Source organism: Lonchura striata, chromosome Z, assembly GCF_050655825.1.
Source record: "Lonchura striata isolate lonStrDom1 chromosome Z, ASM5065582v1, whole genome shotgun sequence".
NCBI lineage: Eukaryota > Metazoa > Chordata > Aves > Passeriformes > Estrildidae > Lonchura > Lonchura striata.
Genome location: NC_140740.1, coordinates 10,874,399 through 10,898,994, shown reverse-complemented (window position 1 = coordinate 10,898,994; position 24,596 = coordinate 10,874,399). Strand labels below are relative to the sequence as shown.

At 37.5% G+C, this 24,596-nt stretch overlaps 1 protein-coding gene across 6 annotated transcripts in view; it reads right to left on the bottom strand.

Annotated features, from left to right (window-relative positions):
• Positions 1–2,807: 2,807 nt before the first annotated feature.
• The window catches only part of ST8SIA4 (ST8 alpha-N-acetyl-neuraminide alpha-2,8-sialyltransferase 4), a 58,036-nt gene continuing 36,247 nt past the window's right edge, over positions 2,808–24,596 (bottom strand). For 2 of the 6 annotated variants that reach the window (XM_021543994.3, XM_085567204.1), the window contains one exon: positions 2,808–7,559. In XM_021543994.3, coding sequence (XP_021399669.1) covers positions 7,277–7,559 — 283 coding nt within the window. In that variant the 3' untranslated portion in view covers positions 2,808–7,276. The other 4 variants (XR_014951441.1, XR_014951442.1, XR_014951443.1 and 1 more) reach the window with 4 other exon arrangements.

The following is a 24,596-nucleotide window of genomic DNA, read 5'->3' as shown; positions in this document are numbered from 1 at the left end:
TGAAGTCACTTGCAAAAGTGGCAGGAGAAAGCATGGCTGAACAGTGCCAGTGTGAGCAGGTCTTCATTTCAGTGCAGCAATTTTTCATGGTGGAGAACTGGCAAAGGGAAAGCCTGCTGTGCGCCGCTGGAGGGCCAACACCTGAGTTACAACCCTGTTGTTAGGGAGAGCAAGAAAATTGTCCCCAGAGCTCTTTGCACCTGTATGTTGATTTCTTCTACACCATTGGCCCTTCCCCCTCACTCCACCCCTTTGCCCTCATCCCACTGGCCCTGGTATTCTGTCCTGCCCCTCGAGATCCCTAAATCAACCCCTGCTTCCCCTTGCCTGAGTGGCTCTTTTGTCTCAGGACCCTTTGAGGAAGAAGCTCAATAAAGGCTCTCCTTGGAACCCCACACGCAGACCCTGTCTCTCCTTCTGCACTGCCCAGATCACAGAAGAGCTGAAATCACTCGGTGTGAGCACTGAGGTGCCTGTGCCCCCAAAGTGTCTTTTTTAAAATGATTCTTTGGGAAGGTCATGGCACTCTGGACAACCACCCACCGTGACAATTATATGATTGTATTTTTGCTGTAGTAAGCAACCAAAAGACACCACTTTGCAATAAAAATGGATAGCAATTCAAAATAATTAATATTACAGTGCCATAAGCAGAATTCAGCAAAATTTGCTGAATTTGCTTTTATGCCTGTGTAATGAAAAAGAACACAGTCATAGAATTGTCAAAGACAAAAAAGCTCCAACAGTGTGTGAAGACTGAAACTGCAATTACAGCATAGAAATATCCAACTCATTATAGAAAATGTTGGGGATATTTTCTAGTATCTATAACCAGAATGGAGGTGTGTATTTCCTTTTGTAACATGACTGGTTAAGATTTAGAAATCTATTATTGTTTTAATCTATTATTGATAGATGGATTTAAAAGGCTTTAAATACACTCCATGGTACTTGTAGTATTATCTATGATTTCTACATTCCTTCATACAATTACTGAGCACATTTTTTTTCCATTTTGTCTAAAAAGCTAAAGTGCATACAGAGTTTAAATCTAGGTCTCACTGAGTCAGTTTTGCTCTCCTGTGAATTGCTTCCAACATTTTATAATAGATTGTATTAATGGGGCATTTGGGTCAGGACCTCTCCTGCCTGGCTGACATCCAGAGCCTGGGGTCCCAGAGACTGTGCCCAGAATAAGGGCAGTGTTTTTTCATTTTCAAGCACACGCAGAAGTGAAACTGAGCACACATCCTCGTGACACACAGAGGACTGACGCAGCTGGTCGCTCACACTGGCACTGCACAGTACCCTGTGGCTCCTGCTCTTCCTCCTGGCTGGTAGGCAGAAGGTCCCTGGTGCAACACTCTGGGAACACTCTCCAGGTTCATGAGCATCTGCATGTTCATGGAGCCCCTTCTGCCTGCCTGGTGCCCCTGCCCCAGTCCCAGACCCCTCATCACCCCCATGTGTCCTCTACCAGCTGGCTGGTACAGATTGAAGTTTGCTGGTGATGGCCACATGCACCCTATCTAGACCAGGTTTAGAGAGAACAGAGGAACTTTGTCTTATCAGTTGGCACCACAAAGATAGACTGTGACGTGTGGTTCTACTGCAGCAACCAGCGCTGATCCCCGCATTGCCTCACTCATGCAAAGCCTGCCCAGCAGCTGGTTTTGTTAACACCCAGCATTCCCTTCCCCCAGCAGGAGGTTAGTCAACACTACCTGTTACAGTGATGACACTGAATCACAGAATCATTAAGGTTGAAAAAGACCTCTAAAATTATTGAGTACAGCTGTTAACCCAGCATTGCCAAATCCACCACTACAGCACATCACTCAGGTCTGACTCCAGCATTTCCCTGGGCAGGCTGTTTAAATGCCTACCTATCCTTTCAGAGAAGATTTTTTTCCTAATATCCAATGCAAACCCCTCTGGCATAAAGCCCTTAATTCCAGTAGTTGTAGAAAGTGACTGAGCCCCTACCACTCACTCTAGCAGCTAACCCCACGGGCCGGGGGCATCCACATCCTTCATCAGCACTCCAGCAGCTGGCACCCAGTCCTCTCACAACAGTCCCCCACTGTCTTGCACCGAGTCCTTCCAGGATGCACATGCATGGGACAGACAGTGAGATTACACAGACACAGAGGTAAGGGGAGATTTAATGAATGGACTTAAGATAGACTGGGGCAGTCAGCCTCAGGAATCTGCCAGACAAGTATACTAACCCACCATGGTTTTCACAAGCCACCAACCCCTTTTCTGTCTATTCCTCTTTTCTTCCTCCCTTGAACATTGGCCCATTTGCAAAGACCCACTAACTCCCCTCCAACATCCTAGTCCACCAGGACTGCATTTTTATCAGCTGCAAAGTACCATCTGCCCACAGTTTATTGACAACTGTTCAGTGTGACTGGTGAGGTTGGCTTCTTCTCCTTGTCTCCATTATGATTTGCCTGTCAGGTTTGGGTCTCCACATACTTTGCTTTCCCCTTCTCCTTAGTATCCCATTTGATAAAGTCCTTAATCAGAAAATCATACTGGAATAAAAAAATCCTACACTTGACCTTTGCCATTTTGTGTGACTCATCGGTTTTGGTTCTCATCTCTGCCTCCCTTGTTATTGGTCAGATAGGTTTGTGTCTGTCTCTCTGTTCCTGTTTATGGCTTCCTCCTTTTCTGAATATCCCCTTTTCTGTTGAGAAAGTCCCTGATTAGACACCTTAAAGAAGCAGATTCTTACAATTAGAACAAGATTGATTAAATTACCATAACTGTGTTACAAAGAAATATTTAACAGACTATAGCAGAAAACATGAAAGGAAATGTTTATTTTTCAGTTATACAAATAAAAAACTATCCCCATAACTGTACTTGAAATAAGACCAACAGTGTCAAATGTAGTAATTCTGAAAGAATATGTATCAATACTTTAAACAACAGAAATTGTATGACATACACTCAATAGCAATAGTACTCTCCTTTATCTACATTTACAACAATTGTGCTTTTCCTTACACAAAGTAACAGTGCTCTTAAAAATAAATTATGTGCAATTTCAGAGTTCCATCCTGAAATACGCTAATCTAGATCCCCATCTAGATCCTGGACATGTCTCTCCCAGGAAAGTCACTGCAAAGAGTGCTTAGCACTTTGCTAGATAAATCACTAAAAAAGTTACTGAACCTGCACCTGTTTATCTTCAAATTTCAATTAAAGAAAATGTACTGACCTCAAACATGTTGCTTATATTGCCTAACACAAGAATCTACACATCAGACTCAGATTTGAAAGGTTCAGTAGATCTTCTATCTGGAGAGTGGCTCAGAACTGTGGAAGAGAACTGTCCCAAAGCTGGAAAGTTAACAATCAAACATTTATCTATTACTTGTATGAAATATGAAGGACTGTCACAGAAACATTAACATGTATGTTAATAAGCAATTTACAATCAATTTATCCAAATTAAATCAAGTTGTTTAATGTAAAGCTGCCATAACCTTTGGAAAAACAGATACATTCTGCTGTCTTGATTTAGTTTCCAGTTCTTATTTTTAATGTACATTTAGGAACTACAGCAGGCAATTGATATAGCTGATGAGAAGATAAATTTGAGGAACACTCTGAACACAACTGATTGGCATTTCAGTTGTTACTTACCAGGGCAGATAACATTATAACATTAGGGATCTTTCTTTTTATCTTACTACTTTGTGTTAGTTCTTGATAGTATTAGATTATGAAAGTGGTAATTATAATATCAATTGATTATCTGCTCTGTGCTGTTGGCAGCAGATGTGTGAAGACAGATAAACAATGTAAATCATCCAAGGCAGCTATGAAGGCTTAAGCTGTTGACTGCTAACCAGTAAAGGACCACAAAATGAAATCCATTCCACCTCCAAGTCTCTAAACAGCAATTAAGACTTTGCTGCAATGTCCTGGGTCACCTTTAGGGAAAAAGTCACACAGTGGAAGTAATCTGTTTTTCCATTTAGGTTCTGGGGTGCCTTAACAGAAATGCTCCAAGAGCCCCAGGAAGTATAAGGGAAAGATAAGAGAGGTGTCTAAAATGAGTGCATTGCTACAGCTTCACAGCTGCAGAATGCAAACAAGGAAAACCCCTGGCATGTCTCACCTCAGGTCGCCTTAGACCAAGCAGTAACTGGTGGTCACAAACCATCTCAAAACAATTTGTAGCACAACAAACCACATACTAAAGAGCCTCCCAGAATCTTTGGACTCCACACGGACACAGGTCTTATACAAGAACAATAGCGTAAAATTACCCCTAGTCCTTGTGAAAACCTACGCAAAGACTACAACTGTCACTTCCCTCAGAGAATAGTCTGAGACCCACCCTTCACTACATCACACCTCAGCTCAGGATGAAGTGAGGGAGGTGAGAGAAGAGTTGGAGTGGAGTCCCATGGCTTTGGTAAGGAGGCACATGTAGGTGCTGGTTAAGGGGAGAGTGCTGTGAGAAGGATGAGTGTGGGTGACAGAGGAGTGCCCTGAGCCTATGGCTCAGTGTCCAAGAGTGCAGTACTGAATGTAGAAAGCCTGCAGAAGATGAGGTTAAGGCCCAGTTTTGAGGAGGTATGGGAAAACTCTTTCTTTCAAACATGTGCTACTGTCATGTCTTGTGCCAAAGTCAGAGAAATCTAGTGATAGGGTAAAAATCTGGACTCCATGGCTTTTGTACTAAAGTTAACTTCACTTGCAGAAAATCAAATGTGAAGCATGCAAAACCAAGGCTTAGGCCAAGGTTTAATTTGTCTGCTGCCTTTTAAAGGCAAATTCTCTCACCTATCCATTTACATTATATTCTTTTCATGTATTAGTTTGCAAAAATATTTTTTTTTACTGCTCAGGAATATGAGAATCCCCATTGACTTTGCTGTCACATACATAATCAATTGGAATACTCAAACTTTCCACAGGTGTACAAAATCACCTGTCAGTTAATATTTTAGACTACTTGAGCATGAGGTTTATCAATGCCCTGACACTAGAGAGAAGACACTCTCAGAAGATAAAGTTGAGCAGATGTTTCTCTGAGGTTCTGTGAGACTGGCAATCTGTGAATTCTTTATTTCAACAGCAATTTTGTCAACGTATATGAAATATGCTTTAGAAGATCAAGAGTAGCAAAACCCTAACAGCAGGAACAGGAATATGCTCGCCCTTCATTGAAGAAAAAGCCTTGTATTAAAATGAAGGTGTACACAGTAAACAAATAGCACCCTCTGGTTTATCAACATCAATTAAACACATTCCGGTCTGCATGGCTGTTTGGTTCCTAGTGATGCCTTGGTTTCCTTGAGTTTCATGTTAGGATCACTTATTGCACATTAGCATGTGGTCAAAGTAAACTGTTCTAAGTACAAGAGTCTGGTGAATAAGGAAAGATGTTACTGCATCTTACATATAACAGAACTGACTTTCTACTTCCTGCAATATTTGACTGCAAGGCACTGATTTAGCTACCAAATTTTCACAATCCCAGATGTCAAATCATGCATGATGAAATACATGAACTTAAGAGAAGAAAATGGGTAATAATGAGCATTTTCCACTAGTAAATGTTTGTGAGAGTGGTAAAACTTATGAAATTGCTCAAACTAATTAAAAATTCAGTAGATACACTGAATATCATATCTGGAGACCAGGACCTAATGTAGCTCTGAAAACATAACAAGAAAATATCCATACATTATACCTGCTCCTTAGCCAAGCATAACAGGAAAGATACGAAACCATGGTGTTCCCTATTTATGTGGTCCTTTAGCACTAAAATACATCATAGGATGAAAAGTTTTGTTTCTTAATGTACCCTGTATTGACACTCCACCCTGTCCTATGCTTGTGTAATTTCTTGTTTTCTTTTTTTTTTGAAAAGAGGAAAGTGAAAGAACTCAGTTTTTTTTTTTTTTTTTTTTTTTTTTTGCTAAATGAGACTGATGATCAAAAAACCAATGGTGAAGATAATGTGTTATTTCAGTCAGTTACACATCAGAACATCTAGATGATACAAGAGGTATATTAAATAAAGAGATAATTTAACAGCATTAGAAGTTTAAAAGAACTGTATGAGCTACATTTCTTTTCCATTAGTTGGCTAGGTATTTTCTTTCCCTTTAGTTCCACTGTCACCTGAGTTTCTTTAGACTTTTTCTTCCCACCAAGAATAATACTGTATATATATATATATGCATACACATATATATATTTGAATGCATGAAGTAATTTATTTACTCCTGCAGATTTTTCTGAAGAATTCTGTATGTGAAGTCTGTAAAGTGGGTGTGATTTGAGATGCTTCAAAAATATAAATAACAAAGAATATGTTCCTTTAAGCAGCAAAGAAACCTAAATCCACACCATTTCTCCAAGATAAGGTAAAAATGTGTATAAAAGTAATCTTTGGCACTGAAAACAAGGGCACTGTCTTGCATGTCTTCAAATCTATACAGAAGAGAAAAACTTTTAAGTCAGATCAAAATGCTATCTGTGTGATTTCGTGTAACGGGTTCTGACAATATTTGCTAGAAAAACAATTGGGATGTTAAGGACTGCGTGACAGCAGGATGCAAGAAAATAACACCTGATAAAATATTTGATGTTCCACTCCACTCTCCCATGCTTACAAATATTTTTTCCTTAAGACAATTCCATAAGATAAAAAATTTAATTACTCATAACATCCTTGAAATCTTCTAAGGGCTCCAAAACTTAAAAGCAACAAAATCCAACCAATGACAATAAGAAAAACAGCAACAAAAGCTGAGGTTATAATACAGTATCAGAAAGAGTTCTCTGACTGAAGGCATTTACTGATTTTTTTTGATTTTACAGACTTCACTTTCTCTACTGAAATCCATCATTACATTTTCTGTCAAAGCCTGATTAATTTACTCATGTAAATATTCTATCCACTGAGTATTCTTGTGTGGGCTGTCTGACCGCAGCTGCAAATTGGCAGGCTCTTTTTCTTCTTTAATTCATGATGAATGTGTCACTGCATCCTGTAGACACTACTGAGCATACATTCAAGCTTTGTTCTTCGTGAAAGTGGCACTTGAACCCTTGAAGTCAAGATAGCTTAGTTATATAGCACTTTACAGGTATAATAGCTGGTTATGTACTTCTGATATAACATCTTCTTCCAATGACGTAGTGGGTGTTGAAACAAATCCCCACTGTGGTCCCATTGCCATTTCACAACATCTTTATGATGAGGTGCGTATTCTGTATTTATTGTGCTTGTGCTTTATTGCTGTATGCATTTCCCTGTTGTTAATTTAAGTGCTCCTCTATTATGTAACACATACAACGTTTTAAACTCTAATGGCATCCTATGAGGACTGGCATTAGAAAAGTATCGATACTTCAGATCATCATAATAGTGATACTTGACTGGTTTTCCATGTAAATCCTTTGGGAATGGCCAAAATCCGTACAGGTGAATTTCATCACAAAATCTGGTGGCAAGTGTATACATGAGAAGACCAGTGCTGGGTCGTTTAATGTGGACCTTGTTTGTCAGCCAATAGCTGCAAAGAAAGAAAAAGAGCATTAAGAAACTCATATAACTTCATGTGAATAAATCCTGCAAACTTATTTTACTTATTATGCATTAATTTTACACTATAAAAGGTGAAAGCCTCCTTTTCTCTAAACTGAGATCATAATGACACTGTTTCTAATGCACTTTTATATCTCCTAAAAGAGTTTAAGGAAGACATTAGCACAGCACTGGAAAAAACCTGACCAGCTAAGAGACTTAGTTCAGGCTTTAATTCCAACACAGCATCATGTCTGCAGAAGATGGAAGACTGTAGTTAACCTCCTCAGCCAGATCAGGGAAAATCTGACCTGTTGCAGTATCCAGTTCATGTGGTCAAGTGAGCCCTATGCTGAACATTTGATTGGTCTGGGGGTTACTTCACAGATTGCTTCCCTAAATAGAAAGCAAATGGAAATGATAAACATAAGTTAAGAATGTAACTTTCAGAAGTCAGTAGAAGAGAAGCTTGATTTTCTTCCTTGTGATTAACACATAAAACTACCTGTTGTTAAAGGCAGTCTCCAGATAAGCAAAACCTTACACTACTGATTTTTAAAATGTTTTTTTACTCAAACATTCACTGGTCTGACTGAGGCTACAGGACAGTTTTCCTAAGCCAGCACCAAGAAGTCTGGTTCCAGCTTTAAAAGCAGTAGAGAATTTTCAACAACACAAATGGAAACTTAACTGGACTCCAGCATGTAGCTCACAATGGTACCCTCGAAGTCTGTCACCAACATTGTTCTACATCTCTAAGCTTTAAAATCAGAATGCCATTAAAACAGTGTCAGCTAGTGCTGGTAAAACACTTCTCCCAGGTCTGATTCAATAGAAAGTACACTAGTACTTGATGAAAATAAAAAAGGTCACTTAGATTCTTAAACCTGGTCATTCTGTTGACTCAGACAAACAACAGCCAGGCACACAGCTGTACTGATGGGACTGTGGAAATGTGTGACTGCAAGTAAGGGAAGTAAGTATGACTTCGCATTACCACACAAATGCAAAAACATTGCAGTGTGCCACTATACTCTTAGCTGTAGGCTGTGAATTGCTTCTACCACAGTCTAGGAAGAAGGTCAAGTGAGATAAACGTCACCAGACCAGAGTTAGCCTTGTTTAAAATGGGATTTCAATAAGGCTGAAACTTCAAATTATACATACAGAGTTCTACAAAAGCATTAATGATGTAGCAGGAGGAATGTCCCACCTCCCAGTATGAGATAGGACAGCAAAACTATGCCTTTAATCAAAGCTTAAAGTATGTTAAAAGCACCAGATAACATGCAACAGCAAAATAACCATCCCATTGAAACTGGCCTTTTCAGGCTCATTCTTTGCCAAAACCATAGCTTTGAATCATAGATAGGTATGCATGTGAAAGCTAGTTTGGTATTTTTAGTGGGTTATTTGGCTTTCTTTGTTCTGATGTTGTTTGGTATGGTTTTTTTTTTTCCTTTTTTTTTTTCTTAGTGGGTTTTTATTTTTGTTTGTTTGCATTATACTGAAGTTTATTTTTTGAAAGCTGAAGGACCCTGCAAGTAGAAAACAGTTCTGAGCTGAGAAACTGCTTCTCCAAAGCCAGCATAGAGCATGACTCAGAATTTCATTTGGCTATAAAACCAGGATGATAAAAAGCTATCTAAGGAGTGAATGCAATTGGCAATGGGTACATCTATAAATAACACATGCATATAGAATTTTTTATTGTCTTTATAAACACCATTTATTAGACATAACATGCTAAGCTGTTTTCACTCTGATAAACTACAACCTAAGACAAGATAAACCAAAGGAGAGACTCCATTCTAGAAAATAAATGTTTATTTATGGAAAAGTTGCTGGAGAAAGAAATCTGAGCACTTTTAGCACTTCATATCACAGATACAGCAGAACAGTTTAAAAGATAATTACTTAATTTTTGTAGAAACTGGTAGCTGTGTCTTGAGAAGTTGGTACTTTAATCTCATGCTATCATCCACCTAACTTGAGTGTTTCTAGCCATACAGCAGTCAAAACTGATGCATCTGGTACTACAGGGTACAACTACTATCATTGCAGCTGAATTTCAATCTTCCAGGAATAGGATGCTTAGTAAACAGGTAAATATTTGAAAAGGACACTACATCTTACTAACACACTTCTGATCAGAAATAAGTATGTAATGAAGGAATAAGATGCAATGAAGACCCTCTTAATATAAGAGTATAAAAGCATATATTCTCTTCTGTTTGTTATATTCAGGTATTATACAAACCAGAAGTTTAACTATTTGGTATTTCTTAAAATCAAAAAGACACCCAAACTCTCTCTATAGATATATATTGAAAATATAGTACTTGATATAATTACTATAAAAATTTTGTAACTTGGGATCAATTATAGTTCAGATAAAAAAATAAAATGAAAGCAACAAATAAAACAGTTGGAGGCACTCAGTGATCTAGGCTGGGCTGATACTTCCTAAAGATAATTTATCTCTTTGGGAGCAAATTCCTGACTCCCAACATCTGCTTGAATTAATAAAATTGTCAAGTGGTGACACGAATCTCAAGTAGTCTTTTGTGATTTTTGTTCTGAAACATATGTGTCAACTTTTAGTTGCTCAGGTACCTGTTCTAATCTCAAACTGAGTTAAGGCTGATTAGGGGTGACTGATGTTGTAGATGCTTTAAGCAATAAGTGTCTTTGTACCTGTTTTTAGTTTCTGGAGTTTTATTATAGCTTTAGTTAAAAGCATAAAGATACTCTCCCAATACACTTTTTTGGAATACACTCATTTTCTGTTTAACTAAGATTACATCATGAAGGAAGCAACTAACTATAGAACCAAATGAGAATCTCTCTTGTTTCTCATAACTGGTCTCTAGATTTTCCTGATTTTCTAGCTGGATACAGCATCAATCCTTAACTGACAGGACTGGGTGGAGCTCATCATGTTAGAAAACAGTCATCACTATGAAGTCTGTAACTGGCCATGCAGTGCACCACCACTTGTTTTCTTGATGTCTCATGCTAAAACAACTCCTTTGTGGGGCCTGAAGGCTGAATTTATTGAAGATTAGTGCATGTGCCAAAGCATAAACACTCTTTATAATTTCTGTTACTTGAAGTTGACTAGCTTGAATTTAAAGAGATCTCACTTCAAGTTACTTTAAAATTGAACTAAAGACATTGGCAAGATATCATGAATTTCAATTTATGCTCAAAAGTTAAAAGTAACCTCTAGGGGTAAGTGAAAAACAGCACAAATAGAGAGTACGTTGAATGATCTGCAAAGAAAAGAAGGTCAGACCAGTACTTAGGTTCATGTATTTGCATTTTATAAAACTGCTGTTAATAAATCCCATGTTTGCAACAGGTAACTAAAAAGACCCATAATACATGGTAAGAGTAAGGGTCACCCTGCTGACAGCAGGGGACTGCTAAAAGTGCCACTTCCATGAAAAGAAGGGGTATTTGAGCAGGTTCTGGTTCCTGTAACAACATCCTTGTGCTCCTATTATCTATTTTCACCTCAGCTCCTCATCCTAAATCCAAGCATCTCTGCCTCCAAAACTTCTTATCCACTTCAGACATATTAGGTAGTGAGTCATGGCCACATGTCTGAGAACACTTTCACACAGTCCAATATGGATCTCTCTTCCACAGTCCTTTTTACAGAACATACACATTTAAAATAGATTTCACATGATTTTAAAATTTGAACAATGATGTCTTGCATGTTTCACTGTATTTTGCATTAAAAAATTAAAAAATCAAAGACTTTTGGTATTTCTATTAGTACTAGAAAGAAACACTGTCAATAATGCATTTGTGTCAGCATTATTCTAGTAGTTTCTGATGCTTTAAATATGCATGTTTTTCCCTTCCTTTTTATTGTTATTACCTTAATGAAAACCAGTTCTTATATGCAGTTCCACACCATAAATAAAAGACATGTTTTACAAATTATGTATGTAAAATGTGTTTTTGTCAAAGACCCTTCTTTGTTTCTAGTAAGATACTACAAAAAGCTATAAAAATTATATAAAAAATTTATTTTTAATTGAGGCATTGGTACAAACCCTAAACTTCTCAGCATGAGGACTTTTAGAAGTATCATAAGATTATCTGTACTGGAAGGAATGTCAGCAGACCTCTAACAGATCTCAGTCTAATGTCCTCCTCCAAGAAGGGCTCTTGGCCATTGCTGGCTGGGCTTGAGCTCCAGCCCAACCACCTCTGTAGCTCACTTCAGAGCTTGCTTCAGTTGGCAAACACTTTTTGTGCTTTAGGGGACTCAAAGATGCTTGAGTGGGAAACTCTGTCTACATTACAAAAAAACAATGGAAAAAGTGAAAGTCTGCCCTGGTGAATACGAGATAAATAAACTGCCTTTAAAAATACTAAACCTGTTTCTACCAGATTAAAATATCACCTATAGTTAAATACACAGTCAAATCCACCAGAGTTTCACCTAGATCTAACAAGATATCCTCATATTTATAAAAATGGAATGTTCTACTATCAGCATGACTGCCAGGGGAATGTCAATTGAATAGCATGTCACTACCTTATAATGACTTCTTGCAGCTATTAACAAAAAGTAAATTAGAATAAACACATAAAACCATAGACATCTGCTTTAAAAATAGTTACTGTTAAAATAATCTTCTGAAGAAACTCTATTACAATGACTAATACACACAACAATTTATACCAATCATCATTACATTATATAAATGGAAATATACAATTACTTATCCTGCTACTGAGGAATAGATGACTTCTGACTAAATTAAAACATGAGATAAGCTTTCTCATGGCTGTATCCAAAGAGTGAAGTGTTGTCTCAGACAAAGAAAATCAGATATGATGTGTTACATTCAAATACTAGGTAATTTAGCATACTTAGCATCTTTATTTGCCTTATCTACAAATTCCATAAGATGTCATAGCACAAAGAGATTCAGAATCTGGTTGCATATATTTAAATGGATTTTTAATTCCTTGTTCTGGACAGGACTGAATCTGAGGAAACATATATGTTTAAACTCTGAATAGCTCAAAAGATTATACACCAAGCTCTGTTTCTTGAGATATGCAAGCTGATCTCCAAGCAAATCTACTTAACATACCTGGCTGTCACTGAAATTCTGTTCCTTTTACAGACAGAGAATATTTTTAAAAAGAGCTTTCTGAAAAATCATATATGGTATTGAGAAGTTAAAATATTAACATTATTAGGAAGATAGGGGAAAAATTATTTTGAAAGATGACAAAACATCTCAGTGTTACTCAAGAGTGTCTGTGTGAGGATGTATATTGTCTTGATTATACTTCCTCAAAAACTACTTCAGGACAAGACACAGAGTGAAGTAACATATACTATTAGAAGAATAAAGCAACTTCTGTATGAGGAGAGAACAGCTTGAAAAAGAGACAACTAGAGCAGAAGACAATAAAACACTCCAAAATTATGAAATGGTAAAGGTGGCAAACAGGAATTTAATGACTACTTTAACATAAGCACTGTAACATAAAAAGTAATGGACTCAGTAAAGTAATTTATCTGAAATAAACAAATGTAAGTACCTTTTACACAATATAACACTGAACTGGGAATTCAAGGCAATAGGATGTTTTGGATGCCATTGGCTAACTGACTAAAAAACCCACATCTTGTCAATGTTCATAAACCCAGTGGTGCTGATAAAACTCCTTCTCAAAGGTTTGCTAAGCTACTGGCAAGGTATATATCACAGGGTAATCTTTCCTCTGTTTCCAACTTTTCTTCTACATTTCTGTGTTGGCACCTGGCACTGGTAAGACTACAGACTAGAAAAGGATCTCTTAAATAGCCACTTTTATGTCCTTGGACCCAACATCTGTTTTCTAAAGGAAGTGTTAGGACACATATCTTCCTCAAATTCAAAGAAAAAAAATCCTTTCCTTGTGCTTTCTTGTCTTCAGTGGGATTAATCACACCAGTGCCAGGAACAACTCTTCAATTTACCCTCTCAATTTATGTGAATGCTTTAATTAAAAATGCACTATTTTTCTTTTTCTCACTGAGATATGCTTTGTGCAGAATGCTGCACAAGGAATCTAAAGTGTGAAAGAAACAAGGTGTGAACAGCAACACAGAAAATGTGACAGCCAGCACAAAAGCACAGCTGAGTGCACAAGATCTACTTGAAAGTTTTCAGTGTAAAATATTTTCAAAGAGCATACATAAAAAACCTCTTTCATTAGAAGGAATAATGCACTTTATGAAGAGCTGAAACTCCATCAGACCACTACCCGAAAAGTCAAGATTCTGTCCTGATCTGATCTGCCTCTTTAGTAGTTAGAAATGTTCTGTTTTGAGCTGACTACATCACACTACAGAACAAGGGAAAGCAAAGGCTACTTACTTGTATTTCTATGAAACTTGCAAAGAATACCCATCAATGTATTTTAAAAATTATTTAAGCCCTCAGGAATCCATTTACATGAACAAGAAACATGAGCCTTTGCCAGTAAATATGGTTAGTCTTCTACTGCATAGAGACTGAAACGTCTACCTTTGCTTCAGAGTAATGAAAGCCATCAATGACACTCTAGCATAGTATATGCCTCTGCTAAAAAGTGTTGCTCACCCAACTCACACACAAAACCATTTTCAAGAGTGAAACAAAGCTTAATTTTAGAAGAAGTCATCTATAAATAATTTCAGCTTACAGTTGCACTAGATGTGCACACAGACACATAGCAAAGATGCAGCAAAAGAGACCTAGAGTATATTTTACAGGCTTAGAAAGTCAAAAGGGAAACTTCTAGAGAAAAGGTTTTCCTTTCTGACAGATCACCTCCTTACTGGAATATAATGGAATGAGGTATCACATGCAGTGATGTGTTCCATAGCTATCTTAATTCTGTGACATACTTGGACAATAACATATGCCTACTGTGCAGATAATGGAGCAAAATATAGAATTCTGTGAATTAGAGACGCACAGAACTCATTCAGTTGGGAGGGACCTTTAAAGGTCAAATACTCCTCTCCCCTGGTTCGGGGCATGGACATACTTCACTAGACCAGGTTGCCCAAAGCTCCATCCAAGCTGGCCTTAGCAATTCCAGTGATGGAACATCCACAACTTCCCTGAACAACTTCTTCCAGTTTCTTAACACCCTCATAAAACTTTTCTGCCTTCTGTCTAATCCAAACCTACCTTTTTTCTGCTCAAAACCACTGTCCTTTGTCCTATCTTGGAGACATCTCCCTCTCCAGCTTTCTTGTAGGCTCCGTTCAAGTACTGGAAGGCCACAAAAAGGCATTCCTGGAGTGTTCTCTTCTCCAGGCTCAGCAAGCCCATCTCTCTCTGCCCTTCCTCAGAGGAGGGATGCTCCAGCCCTCTGATCATCTCTGTGTCCCTGCTCTGTACCCTCTGCAGAACGTTCCTTGTCTTCTTTCTGCTGAAGACCCCAGAACAAGATGCAAGACTCCAGGTGGGGTCTCAGCAGATCAAAATTGGGCAGGATGAACTCCCTCGACTTACTGGCCACGCTCCTTTTGATGCAGCCCAGGAGAGAATTGGCTTCCTGGGCTGTGAGTATATATTTCAAGCTCATATACATATGAAGACATGTTAATGTTTCCTTCAGGTTAAGAAATCCTAATCACTCAAAAACATTTTCTGAAATCAATCTGTAGCCATAAACTAGAATCCACGAGTGATAAACAGCAAGATTGCAACAATTTTTCTTTTACTCCACACACAGACATTATAAATTAATGAACTGCCTTCACAATTATAAAATAGAAATCAATGTGCCTTTGTGTGTAATTTCAAATAAATCTGGTTTTGATGAATACAAACTGAACCTGCATCAAGTAAACTGTTTTTTGCTACACATTTGTTGAAAACTGCCAGCACTTTTGTGCTTTTTAAATTCCCTTCACATTCTAACAACTATTCATTATATTGTATATTTTATCTTGTTTGATGGAACCACTTAAAAATATGGAAATATTAAGGACTAAGAGGAAACATTAAAAATGTTAGAGAACATTTGAACAGTGTGACTGGTGGATGTTAAAACGGTGATCAAGAAATATGCATGATTTTATGAGGATTTGAAATGTCAGATAGGAAATGTTTTTAGATGGTACATAAACAGTCAAATCCAAGTGAAATACAATATCTGTAGCAACATATAGTAGCAATGATAAAACACAAAAGAGAGAGTATCTGATAAACTAGTATGAAATAGGACCATCAGGTTGAATATCAAATCTAAGCAGCTATTTGCCATATTTTATAGTCATCCTTTCTCCTTTGTTTCGTTCTTTCTGCATGAAACCTCATTAGATAAACTATTTACCTATGTCTGTAATTATAAAGCACAGCTACAAAAGAAAAAATCTTGTCTGGAAAAGTTGTGCAGGATTGCCATTCTAGAAAGCACACTGCACCCAGTTCTAAGAAAACATTAATAAAAGTTAGTAAAAAGAATGCAACTATATTTTAAATAAATAAGGCTACAAATGGTTTCAGAGGGAATCAGTGGCTTTTTTTCTTCTCATGTACATTGGAAATATTACTTCTTTTCTTCTCTAGAAAGCGTACTGGTATTAGTTTGGATTATACAAAAGCAATGAAGCAAAGGGATGATTCATAATCAGATTGAAGATGACACAACAGTATTTTTTTTGTTTTAAAAAACCTAATTTTCAATTTTCTACTCAGTAAAGTAAGATTAGCTACCACTATTCCACACACAGAAACTTATGAAAAAGTGGGAGAAATAAGCTTGAAAGTAGGAAAAAGTGTCAGGTAAAATCCTCCTGTCCTAGATTGCAAGGCAAGATGTATTCTATTTGTATTCTCTCGAAGGTGTGGCAGTTATCTTCTGTTAATTGGGCAATTTTCTTTATCTCTTCCAGAAACCAATCCTCCCTCTGGAGAGATACCTGCTGTTCATGGCTTACTGCATGTCACCACATGACTGATAAAAATAACAGCATCCCATTGTCAGATGCTCTGCCCGGAGGGAGGAGCCAAACACTCCTAACTAGATATAATCTGAGTTTTTGGGACACCAGACTCAGCCTTTCCACTGGATTCCCACAGGAACAGCTGGGTTTTTTTCCACTGAATCTTTAGGGGAAGATCTACAAGATCACTGCTGCAACAGAACCACACCTGCCACTCCAGCAGGACTGCAGCCACTCCAATTTAGACTGCTAACCACACCCTAATAAAAAAAGGGGTCAAATTTTATTCTAACTCTGTCAGTGGTTTTTCTTTTGTATTATTACATGTATTTTGGGCTTTTCCCCCCCTTTCCTAACAAATTGTATTCCTGACTTAAAGTTTCTCACTGGTTTTGCTTTCAAACCAGAACACCCCCAAGTATGTATAGAAAAGCTCCAGTATTTCCTTACAGCAACATGAAAAGGCAGTTACAGGAAGGAGATATTTTCAGGTTTTTGGGACATTTATAGCCTAACCTTATATTTTGACTCATCTTAGTGCTGTGTCTGTTTTAGAAGTAGACGCCTCCACTGAAGAAAAAATTTGGCTGCAGGTGGTAACAACTGCTAGAAAGAATTCCTTTGCTCTCCACTTATTTTCTAGGGCTCCTTTCTCACCAAGGGGTGGCACATGGCTACTATGGAAAATTTTATGGACCTAGAGGTTGATCCAGACCAGCTACGATGATTTCCTTGGCAGGAATTTTGTCTGTGGCATCAGGAAGGTTTTTATCAGTAGCCAAGCTGAGTGACAGTAACACACGCCCACTCTGTGACCTCTTCTATTTCTAGAGCTAAACTGAGAAATCTGAACCCAAGAGTATAACCCACCTGACCCACAGGGCAGAGATCAGGTAGGATGATAAATAAATAGCCTATTTTCTATCAGCCATATTCCCTTCCTAAAAGTGCCTTTATTGTCTCAGAGTAGCTACTCAAGCCTCAAAAAGACTATTGAAGCAGTCTCTTGACAGGAAACCTTGATAATGGCTTGAGTCAGCAAAGGTATCACAGCCAAGAAATTAATTTGACCCAAGTTCTGCACAGTAACTTGGTTATACAGAACCAATGCTATTGGGTATGTAAAACCAATTGTTCATACTGATCTTGAACTTCGGTGTTTTGTCAAAATGTGTCCTGGCATTCTGACTTTTTCTGGGAATTGGTGAGGGCATAACAAAAATTACATTATATTCCACTAAAAATTACCACAAAAAAAACCCAAACAAACAAACAAACAAAAAAACTATCTCCCATGCCAAAGACAGACAAATGGAACGCAAGAGGAATTTCGTTTGTAAAAAGAGTGCAACTGATGAGATAAAATGCTTCAACTATATTAGTGAAAGCCTGTCTGGGAAAGCCATGTCAAATTAAGAACATGGAAAAATATTCAGTTGGAGCAAAGATATAACAAATTCAGTTTAAGGATAGTAGACTAAAAAAGAACAATGTAACCTCAGTGCACAGTTGTAACAGTTATTTGTACCAGAGTGACTGGGGACATTGCTAAGAGCTTTGAAACACATAGCTAACTTTGGATTAAATTCAAAACGTATGGATTTCAAAAATGTACATTAATTTTTAATATTTTATGACATAAAATTTGTAATATAAAGTATTAATTCCTCATATTTTACAAAGGCATTACAACAGCTTAAAATTTATTAGCATTTTTCTTATGAAAATTTGAACAGAATATTATTGGACGGCTGCAATTAAAATTAGTACCTTGCCCTAATTCTAGCTTTCACCATTAGATCTAGTCTTTCCTACTGAGTGAATATCTGTTCTTATGCTAATGGAAAATGAATATATTTCTGCAACAGAAAAAAATCCTAACTAATTTTTTCTCTTTTCAAAACAATGCAAATACAGTCATGTTCAGAAGCAAAATCTAATATATGAAGAGTAAGAATAAAATGCAGGGTCTGCTACACATAGTAGGGAATCAGGAAAATAATAATGGAAAGACCCATCAAATGGTTAAATTCTGCCTTTGATAATTTCAGAATAACTCATCTGTTGCCTAGAACAGCCATTCCACAGGTCTGTATTCTTGAAAGACCATTTTCTGAAAAAAAATCATCACTTACATCACCTGTTAAATCTACCATAAAAAAAGAAAAAGCTTGGTAGGAAAGGTTGTGTTCAATTTCCATTCTGGGCCCAATCCTAACAAAACAAAAATGTAGGTAAAAGAAAACAACTCAGTTTTAAGTAGGGCTACAAAAGAAAGATGATCCGAGGATCATAGTTATCATAGTTATTTCCCAGGAAATAGTTATCACTTTATGGGTTAAATCCTTACAACAAAATCTGAGCTGTCTTACAGCTACTTACAATGCTATCTTTGTATATTGTCAGTGGCTTTACTAAGTTACTATCAACCATGCAATCAACAGTCATTTGAAGTGAGATCTTCAGCCTGAATTCAAGCTACTCAACTTTAAGTCATCAATGCTATAGAAATAGAGTGTGATTACACATTGGTACATTTCCCAGATATTTTGTGCCCAGAACTTGCTTTGAGTATTATGAACAAGTTTCTAGGTTTGGAAAGACAGGTGTCTGCTAAGGAAGGCAGGAGCCTCCCCGAGATGGAAAAACGTAGACCCCTTCCCCCCGAATTGTTGTAAATCTGAAATTAAGGGGAGCTCTTAGGCAAAAATATGGGACCAGGAATAACAGTTCATTATTAGGAAAGAAAATAAAAAGATAAAATAAACAATGCAGTGAACCAAAAGAACACTGACAGAGCCAGAATACAGCAGAGCCTGACACCCTGCTGGTCAGGGTGTTGGTAGCAATCCAATTTCAGGCTGCAGTCTTCCTGGAGTGACAGGTGTGGTTCTGTTGGATTAGTGATCCTGTAGAAAAAGGGTGCCTCTTCAGAGGCAGTGGAAGAGGCAGCTGTTCCTCTGGGAAAATCCAATGCAGAAAAAGCTGTGCTGGTGGGCCAGAATCTCAAGAGTATATATGCAGTTAGGAATGCCTGGCTTCTCCATCTGGGCAGAGCATCTCACAATGGGATGTTATAGTTCTTATTTATCAGTCATGCAGTGACAGTCAATGATCTACATTTATCAGCAGATGTCTCCCGGACGAAGGGAGGATTGACTGTGGAAGAGATAAGGAACAACTGCCCACTTAAACAAGACAACTGCCATACAGATAGCATGTGGAATACGTTTTGTTTTTTTCAATCTGAGACAACAAGTTTATAGAATTTGAAAACAAAACCAGAAAGACAGATTTCCTCTTCTCTTTCACCTCTACTTCAGAGAATGATCATCATACCAAAACAGCAATGATGTCTTAGCAATCTCATAAGTTAACAAAAAGAGGTCTGAGGCATAATTTTGTGCTCTTCACCAGTCTTTATGTATTAGCTTGCTTGTGAGAAGCCTACTGTTCTTTTAACAGATTCATTTGAAAAGATATTTGCTACTAACATCTTCAGAAAGCTGACATTAACATATGCATGAACCAAATTTTCCTCTATCCATATCCTGTCAAACCTGTTCTCTCCTGAATTCATCCAGTTTATTTTCTAATAGACTCCAGAACTAGCAAGCATCATCCCTCTGGATCTGCTCCCACTGTGCAACATCCCTGGGAGAAACACACAAACTACAGCAAATAAACTCCTCTTAGGAAACAAACCCCTTGCAGAAATCCCAATTGCCACCAGTGATCTATGGGTCAAGCCTATATTTTGTTTCCAGCGCCAGCATGCAGCAATACTCCAGCAGCAGGCTGAGCTGTCCTATCTGCTTGGCACTCATTTGTGACAGCACAGCTCACAGCTGTGCTCCCAGGGTTTCACATACCCAACACAGCTTCCAGTGGATGCCTTTTAGAGAGGAGAACACACTGCAGCATAGTGGGAGGGCTTCTCTCCTTGACATTGTCTTTATCAGACCTCAGGATTTCTCTTTAGTGATTTTTAAATGACTGCTAGCTCTGCAAAGGAAGATAACATTGAGATTATTTTCTGAAACCTTGTCATTGAGAGCTGTGTAAACCACCTTTTTCCTATGGTGTTTCAATGCTCTGTCCATTATAGACAAAAAGGTGAAAAGGCAAGGCCTGTAAAGTTCATGCCACACATGTATCTTTCTAAAGCCTCGTTAGCCCATCTGTGTGTTATATTTCATCTGAGGCTAAATAATTTGATACAAACATATGCTGTGTTGGTTTCAATGTGACTGTGAATGACCCATTTACTTCCCCTCTGCCAATTCTGCTAGTGGGTGTGCCCACACTTACACTAAAATGGAAAAAAAAAAAGGAAACAAAACCCCCAACTTGTGAGCCTCCAAAATGTTCTGAAACCAGGGGCTGCACTTGTTTTCAGTACAGCTCTATCTCAGATTCTTTTACAGCTCTTCATTGCAAAAGAAAATGATTACTCATTTTCTTTGCAAAGTCCCCTGTATCCCAGAGGTAGACAATAAAGTACAAATAAATGTGAAATGAAAAAGCAAGTTCTAACAAAAAATTCTGCTAAGTCCATTTTCTTTGACTACTTGACTAAAGATATGATACAAAAATGCAAATTATGACACTTGCTTCCACTAAATACAGACTAGAAAACATCAATACACTGTTTCTGCAGTGCTCATGAAATATTTGAACTATAACATTTCTATACAGAAATACTGCTTTACAAAGTTAGAAATAAAAGTAATTCGCTTTTACCCATTATAGAAGTAACTTTTATTTTCTAATTTTTCTTATGGCCTATAAATTTACCTGTTGAAGACAGAAGGACAGAGCTCAGAAAAGGACTTCAATATAGCAGTGTTATAGTATTGAATTCCTAATGTAAATCCAAACAGCACTAACCTCCCACACACTCATAGATAGGTCCTCATGCCTACAAATGAGGATAAGGATAAAAATAAGCATAACACCTCAGAAGAGGATTCACAGAAGCAACTTCTGCTGAAAGAGACACACAAGACACAATGGAGACAGACAGAGACTTTTGTCTTGAATGGGAAGGAAATGAGTATACTGGTGAGAGACTTCAAATCTCATTCCATCCAAGACACATGTACTACCAGCATCTACCTCCACTATGGTGTGCCGTCCAACAGCAAAGGAGCACAATCCAGATTTATCACCTAATGAATCAGTAATTTTCTTTGAAAACATGTTCTGTTCTTAAAACACCACACCAGGCATGTCAGCACTGACCTAACCCACACAAGGGTCTGAAACAGCAATGCTCACACTTTTTCTCACGTTCTAATTCTTTGATGTAAACCAAAACAGGCTAACAGGCTTCCCTTAGCCTCTGAAAAGCCTATACATGACATGGGCATCAAATAAACAAATTCCTTCCCTCATATGGGGGCCTGACAGTGCCCAGATATTCTCGCTCCCCTCCCCACTCCTCAGTGGGGTGGGAAGAGAACAGAAAGAGCAAAACTGAGTAAAGTCAGTAATCAAGATAAAGACAGTTTACTGGGTGAATGAAAGAACTGCCTCCCACCTTCTTCTTCTGCTACCACAGCTGTATTGCTTGCTGAGCACGATGCTGGATTGCATGGCATTTCCTTTGGTAATAGGGAAGTTTTGAGGCTTTGCAAGTTCCATTCAGGTGCAGCCAAAACACTGGTGTGTTACTAACAACATTTTACCCACAAATAGAACACACAGCACCTATATTTTGGTACAAATGTTTGGGAAGAAAGTAGTAGCCATTAGTCTTAGTACTTGGTAACTCCAGACAAAACATCCCCACATATTTCTCAGTGCTTCTGATCTGAAACACCCTCTCCCTGTATACCATCAAGAATTCAGAGATTCAAACTAATCCATTTAAACATTCTTGAAGGAACTTGAGTATTAAAAAGCGAGGCTACAGAAGACACTAAGCCAAACTGCTCCTTCCTGTACTAACACCACTGTTTATGTTCGTGCCAGTGTATTATTTCACTGAAGCACTATTCATGTTAAGAACCCAATGACTTGAATTGACAAAAGCAAAAGGCCAAACCATATAGCACATATAGATACAGCTTTTTTGCTTATTTCCACATCACCTCAGTAGTTAACTAAGCATTTGAAGAAATCTGTTACTGGCTGGATGCTTAATACAACCTCTCCTCATCACAAAAAATCAGTAAGATTAAAATTAAATGTATGTATCTTTAAAAACTCTTGGAAGGCATTACAATCAAAATTAAAAGAAGCAGAATTTTTATTATTGTCTTATCTTGGAAACACCACTTTAAAAAAAAGGAAGGAAACCTAAGAATTTTCTCATGCATGCATATTCTAGCTAGAATCAACAGATAATTAATCTCATGTGTCAAAGAAAATCCCAAGAGAAGCTATTCTCAATTCTATTAATACTATATGGCCAACGTCACTCTCTGTGGATTCCAGTCCTGTTACTGGTTCATCAAAAATAGACTACAAAAAAATGTTTCTAGTTTGCTTCTCCATTGCACAGCTATAGGTTTTTTTTAAGAGGAGTATGAAATGATCAAATGGGAGTTATAACACATTTTTATGGTTTTCAGAAACACAGTATGTATGAATAAACAATGTGTTACTCCCTGCTTAGCTCCCAGGAGTCATTAGCATTAGTTAAGAGTGCTATTGCTCAACCTGAACAACAAAAGTTGGAAATGGAAAATTTCATTCCTCTTCTTTCTTATGACTAATTCTGTTGCTCTCCACTAGTTGAAACCTGAAATTCAATCTGCCAAGAGTAAGTTTTATAAGTGTTAGGTATATAAACATTGCTGATAAGGAACAAAGCAGTTGCCTCAGTAACAGATGAAACTGTTCTCCAAAACAAAGACTTACAGAACTGTATTGTCAAAAGGTAAATAAGAATTTTTAAAAATTTATAGAAATATCCCTATTATCATTATAAACTTATGTTGGTTTACCTGGCAGAATGGACCAGGGAGTGAAAAATAGAAAAAAGAAATTTAATGCTCTGTCAGTTATACTTCATCTCCTCTACTTCAACTGTGCCTACCCCCAATGAGAACTCTTAAAAAGTAAGATATCTCTTGACAGACCTTGCTAAATCTTTCAGAAATGTGATAAAACAGAAGAACTTGTGCAAAGGAAATAAAAGCTCATCCTGTGAAACTTTAAACCAGATCAGGGCATATCCATAAGAGATGCAAGGGTGTTGCTACTCTGGAAAGCAGCTGCTAGACTGAAAAGTCAACCCTGGAATGTCGCCACTTCAAGAACAGGAACATCACTTCCTGTTCCCTGCGCAGGACAGGATACTGGGATTAGACTAACAACTTTACACAATAGATTAGGTTCTTAAAATCCAAACTAAGTGGTTTCCCATTTGTTTGTATAACTTTAACAAAGCCAGTTCCAAGATACCTTAGGCAAGGGCACAAGGGTACTTTAATGTAAAACTCTTATTTTTAACATCCACATCTATAAAAACCAGAATTGTACTCCACTGAAAAGTAGCTAGTGTGATGTTTTTCCCCTAGTATTTTGAATATTTATATACATGATGCAAAAGACACAGTCATTTTATTTTTAGAATTCTGGTTTTGACGTAATGATAATTTTTTTTTTCTCAGATGATTTATTCATCCATGTGTTCCAAAACATCTTTTCTTAATAAATATATTTTAGCAGTTAACTAAAAAGGTAAGACTGTTAGTAGGAAGAAAATAAGCAGAAGTGTTGGCCATATAGATTACTCACAGTAGTTGTTTCTTGGTACAGAGCTGCTAGAAAACTACTTGATTTCGGCATGTTTCAGTTTCTGAAAGTATTTTCTCTGTAATTCCCAGAGTAAAGAACTCTGAAGATGTGGTAAAGTTACACAAAGGGTCACTACATCCAAAGAATAGCTGTTTGCTTTGACTAATAAAGAAAAAGAGACCCTGCACTGAGAAGTGACAATAAATAGCTACAGCATACTTCTTACATAGACAAAATACAGAGATTTCACTAGGAGTTCTGCCATGTTTAATGCAGGATAATAGTGCTCTGTCACAGGCAGGATCACAG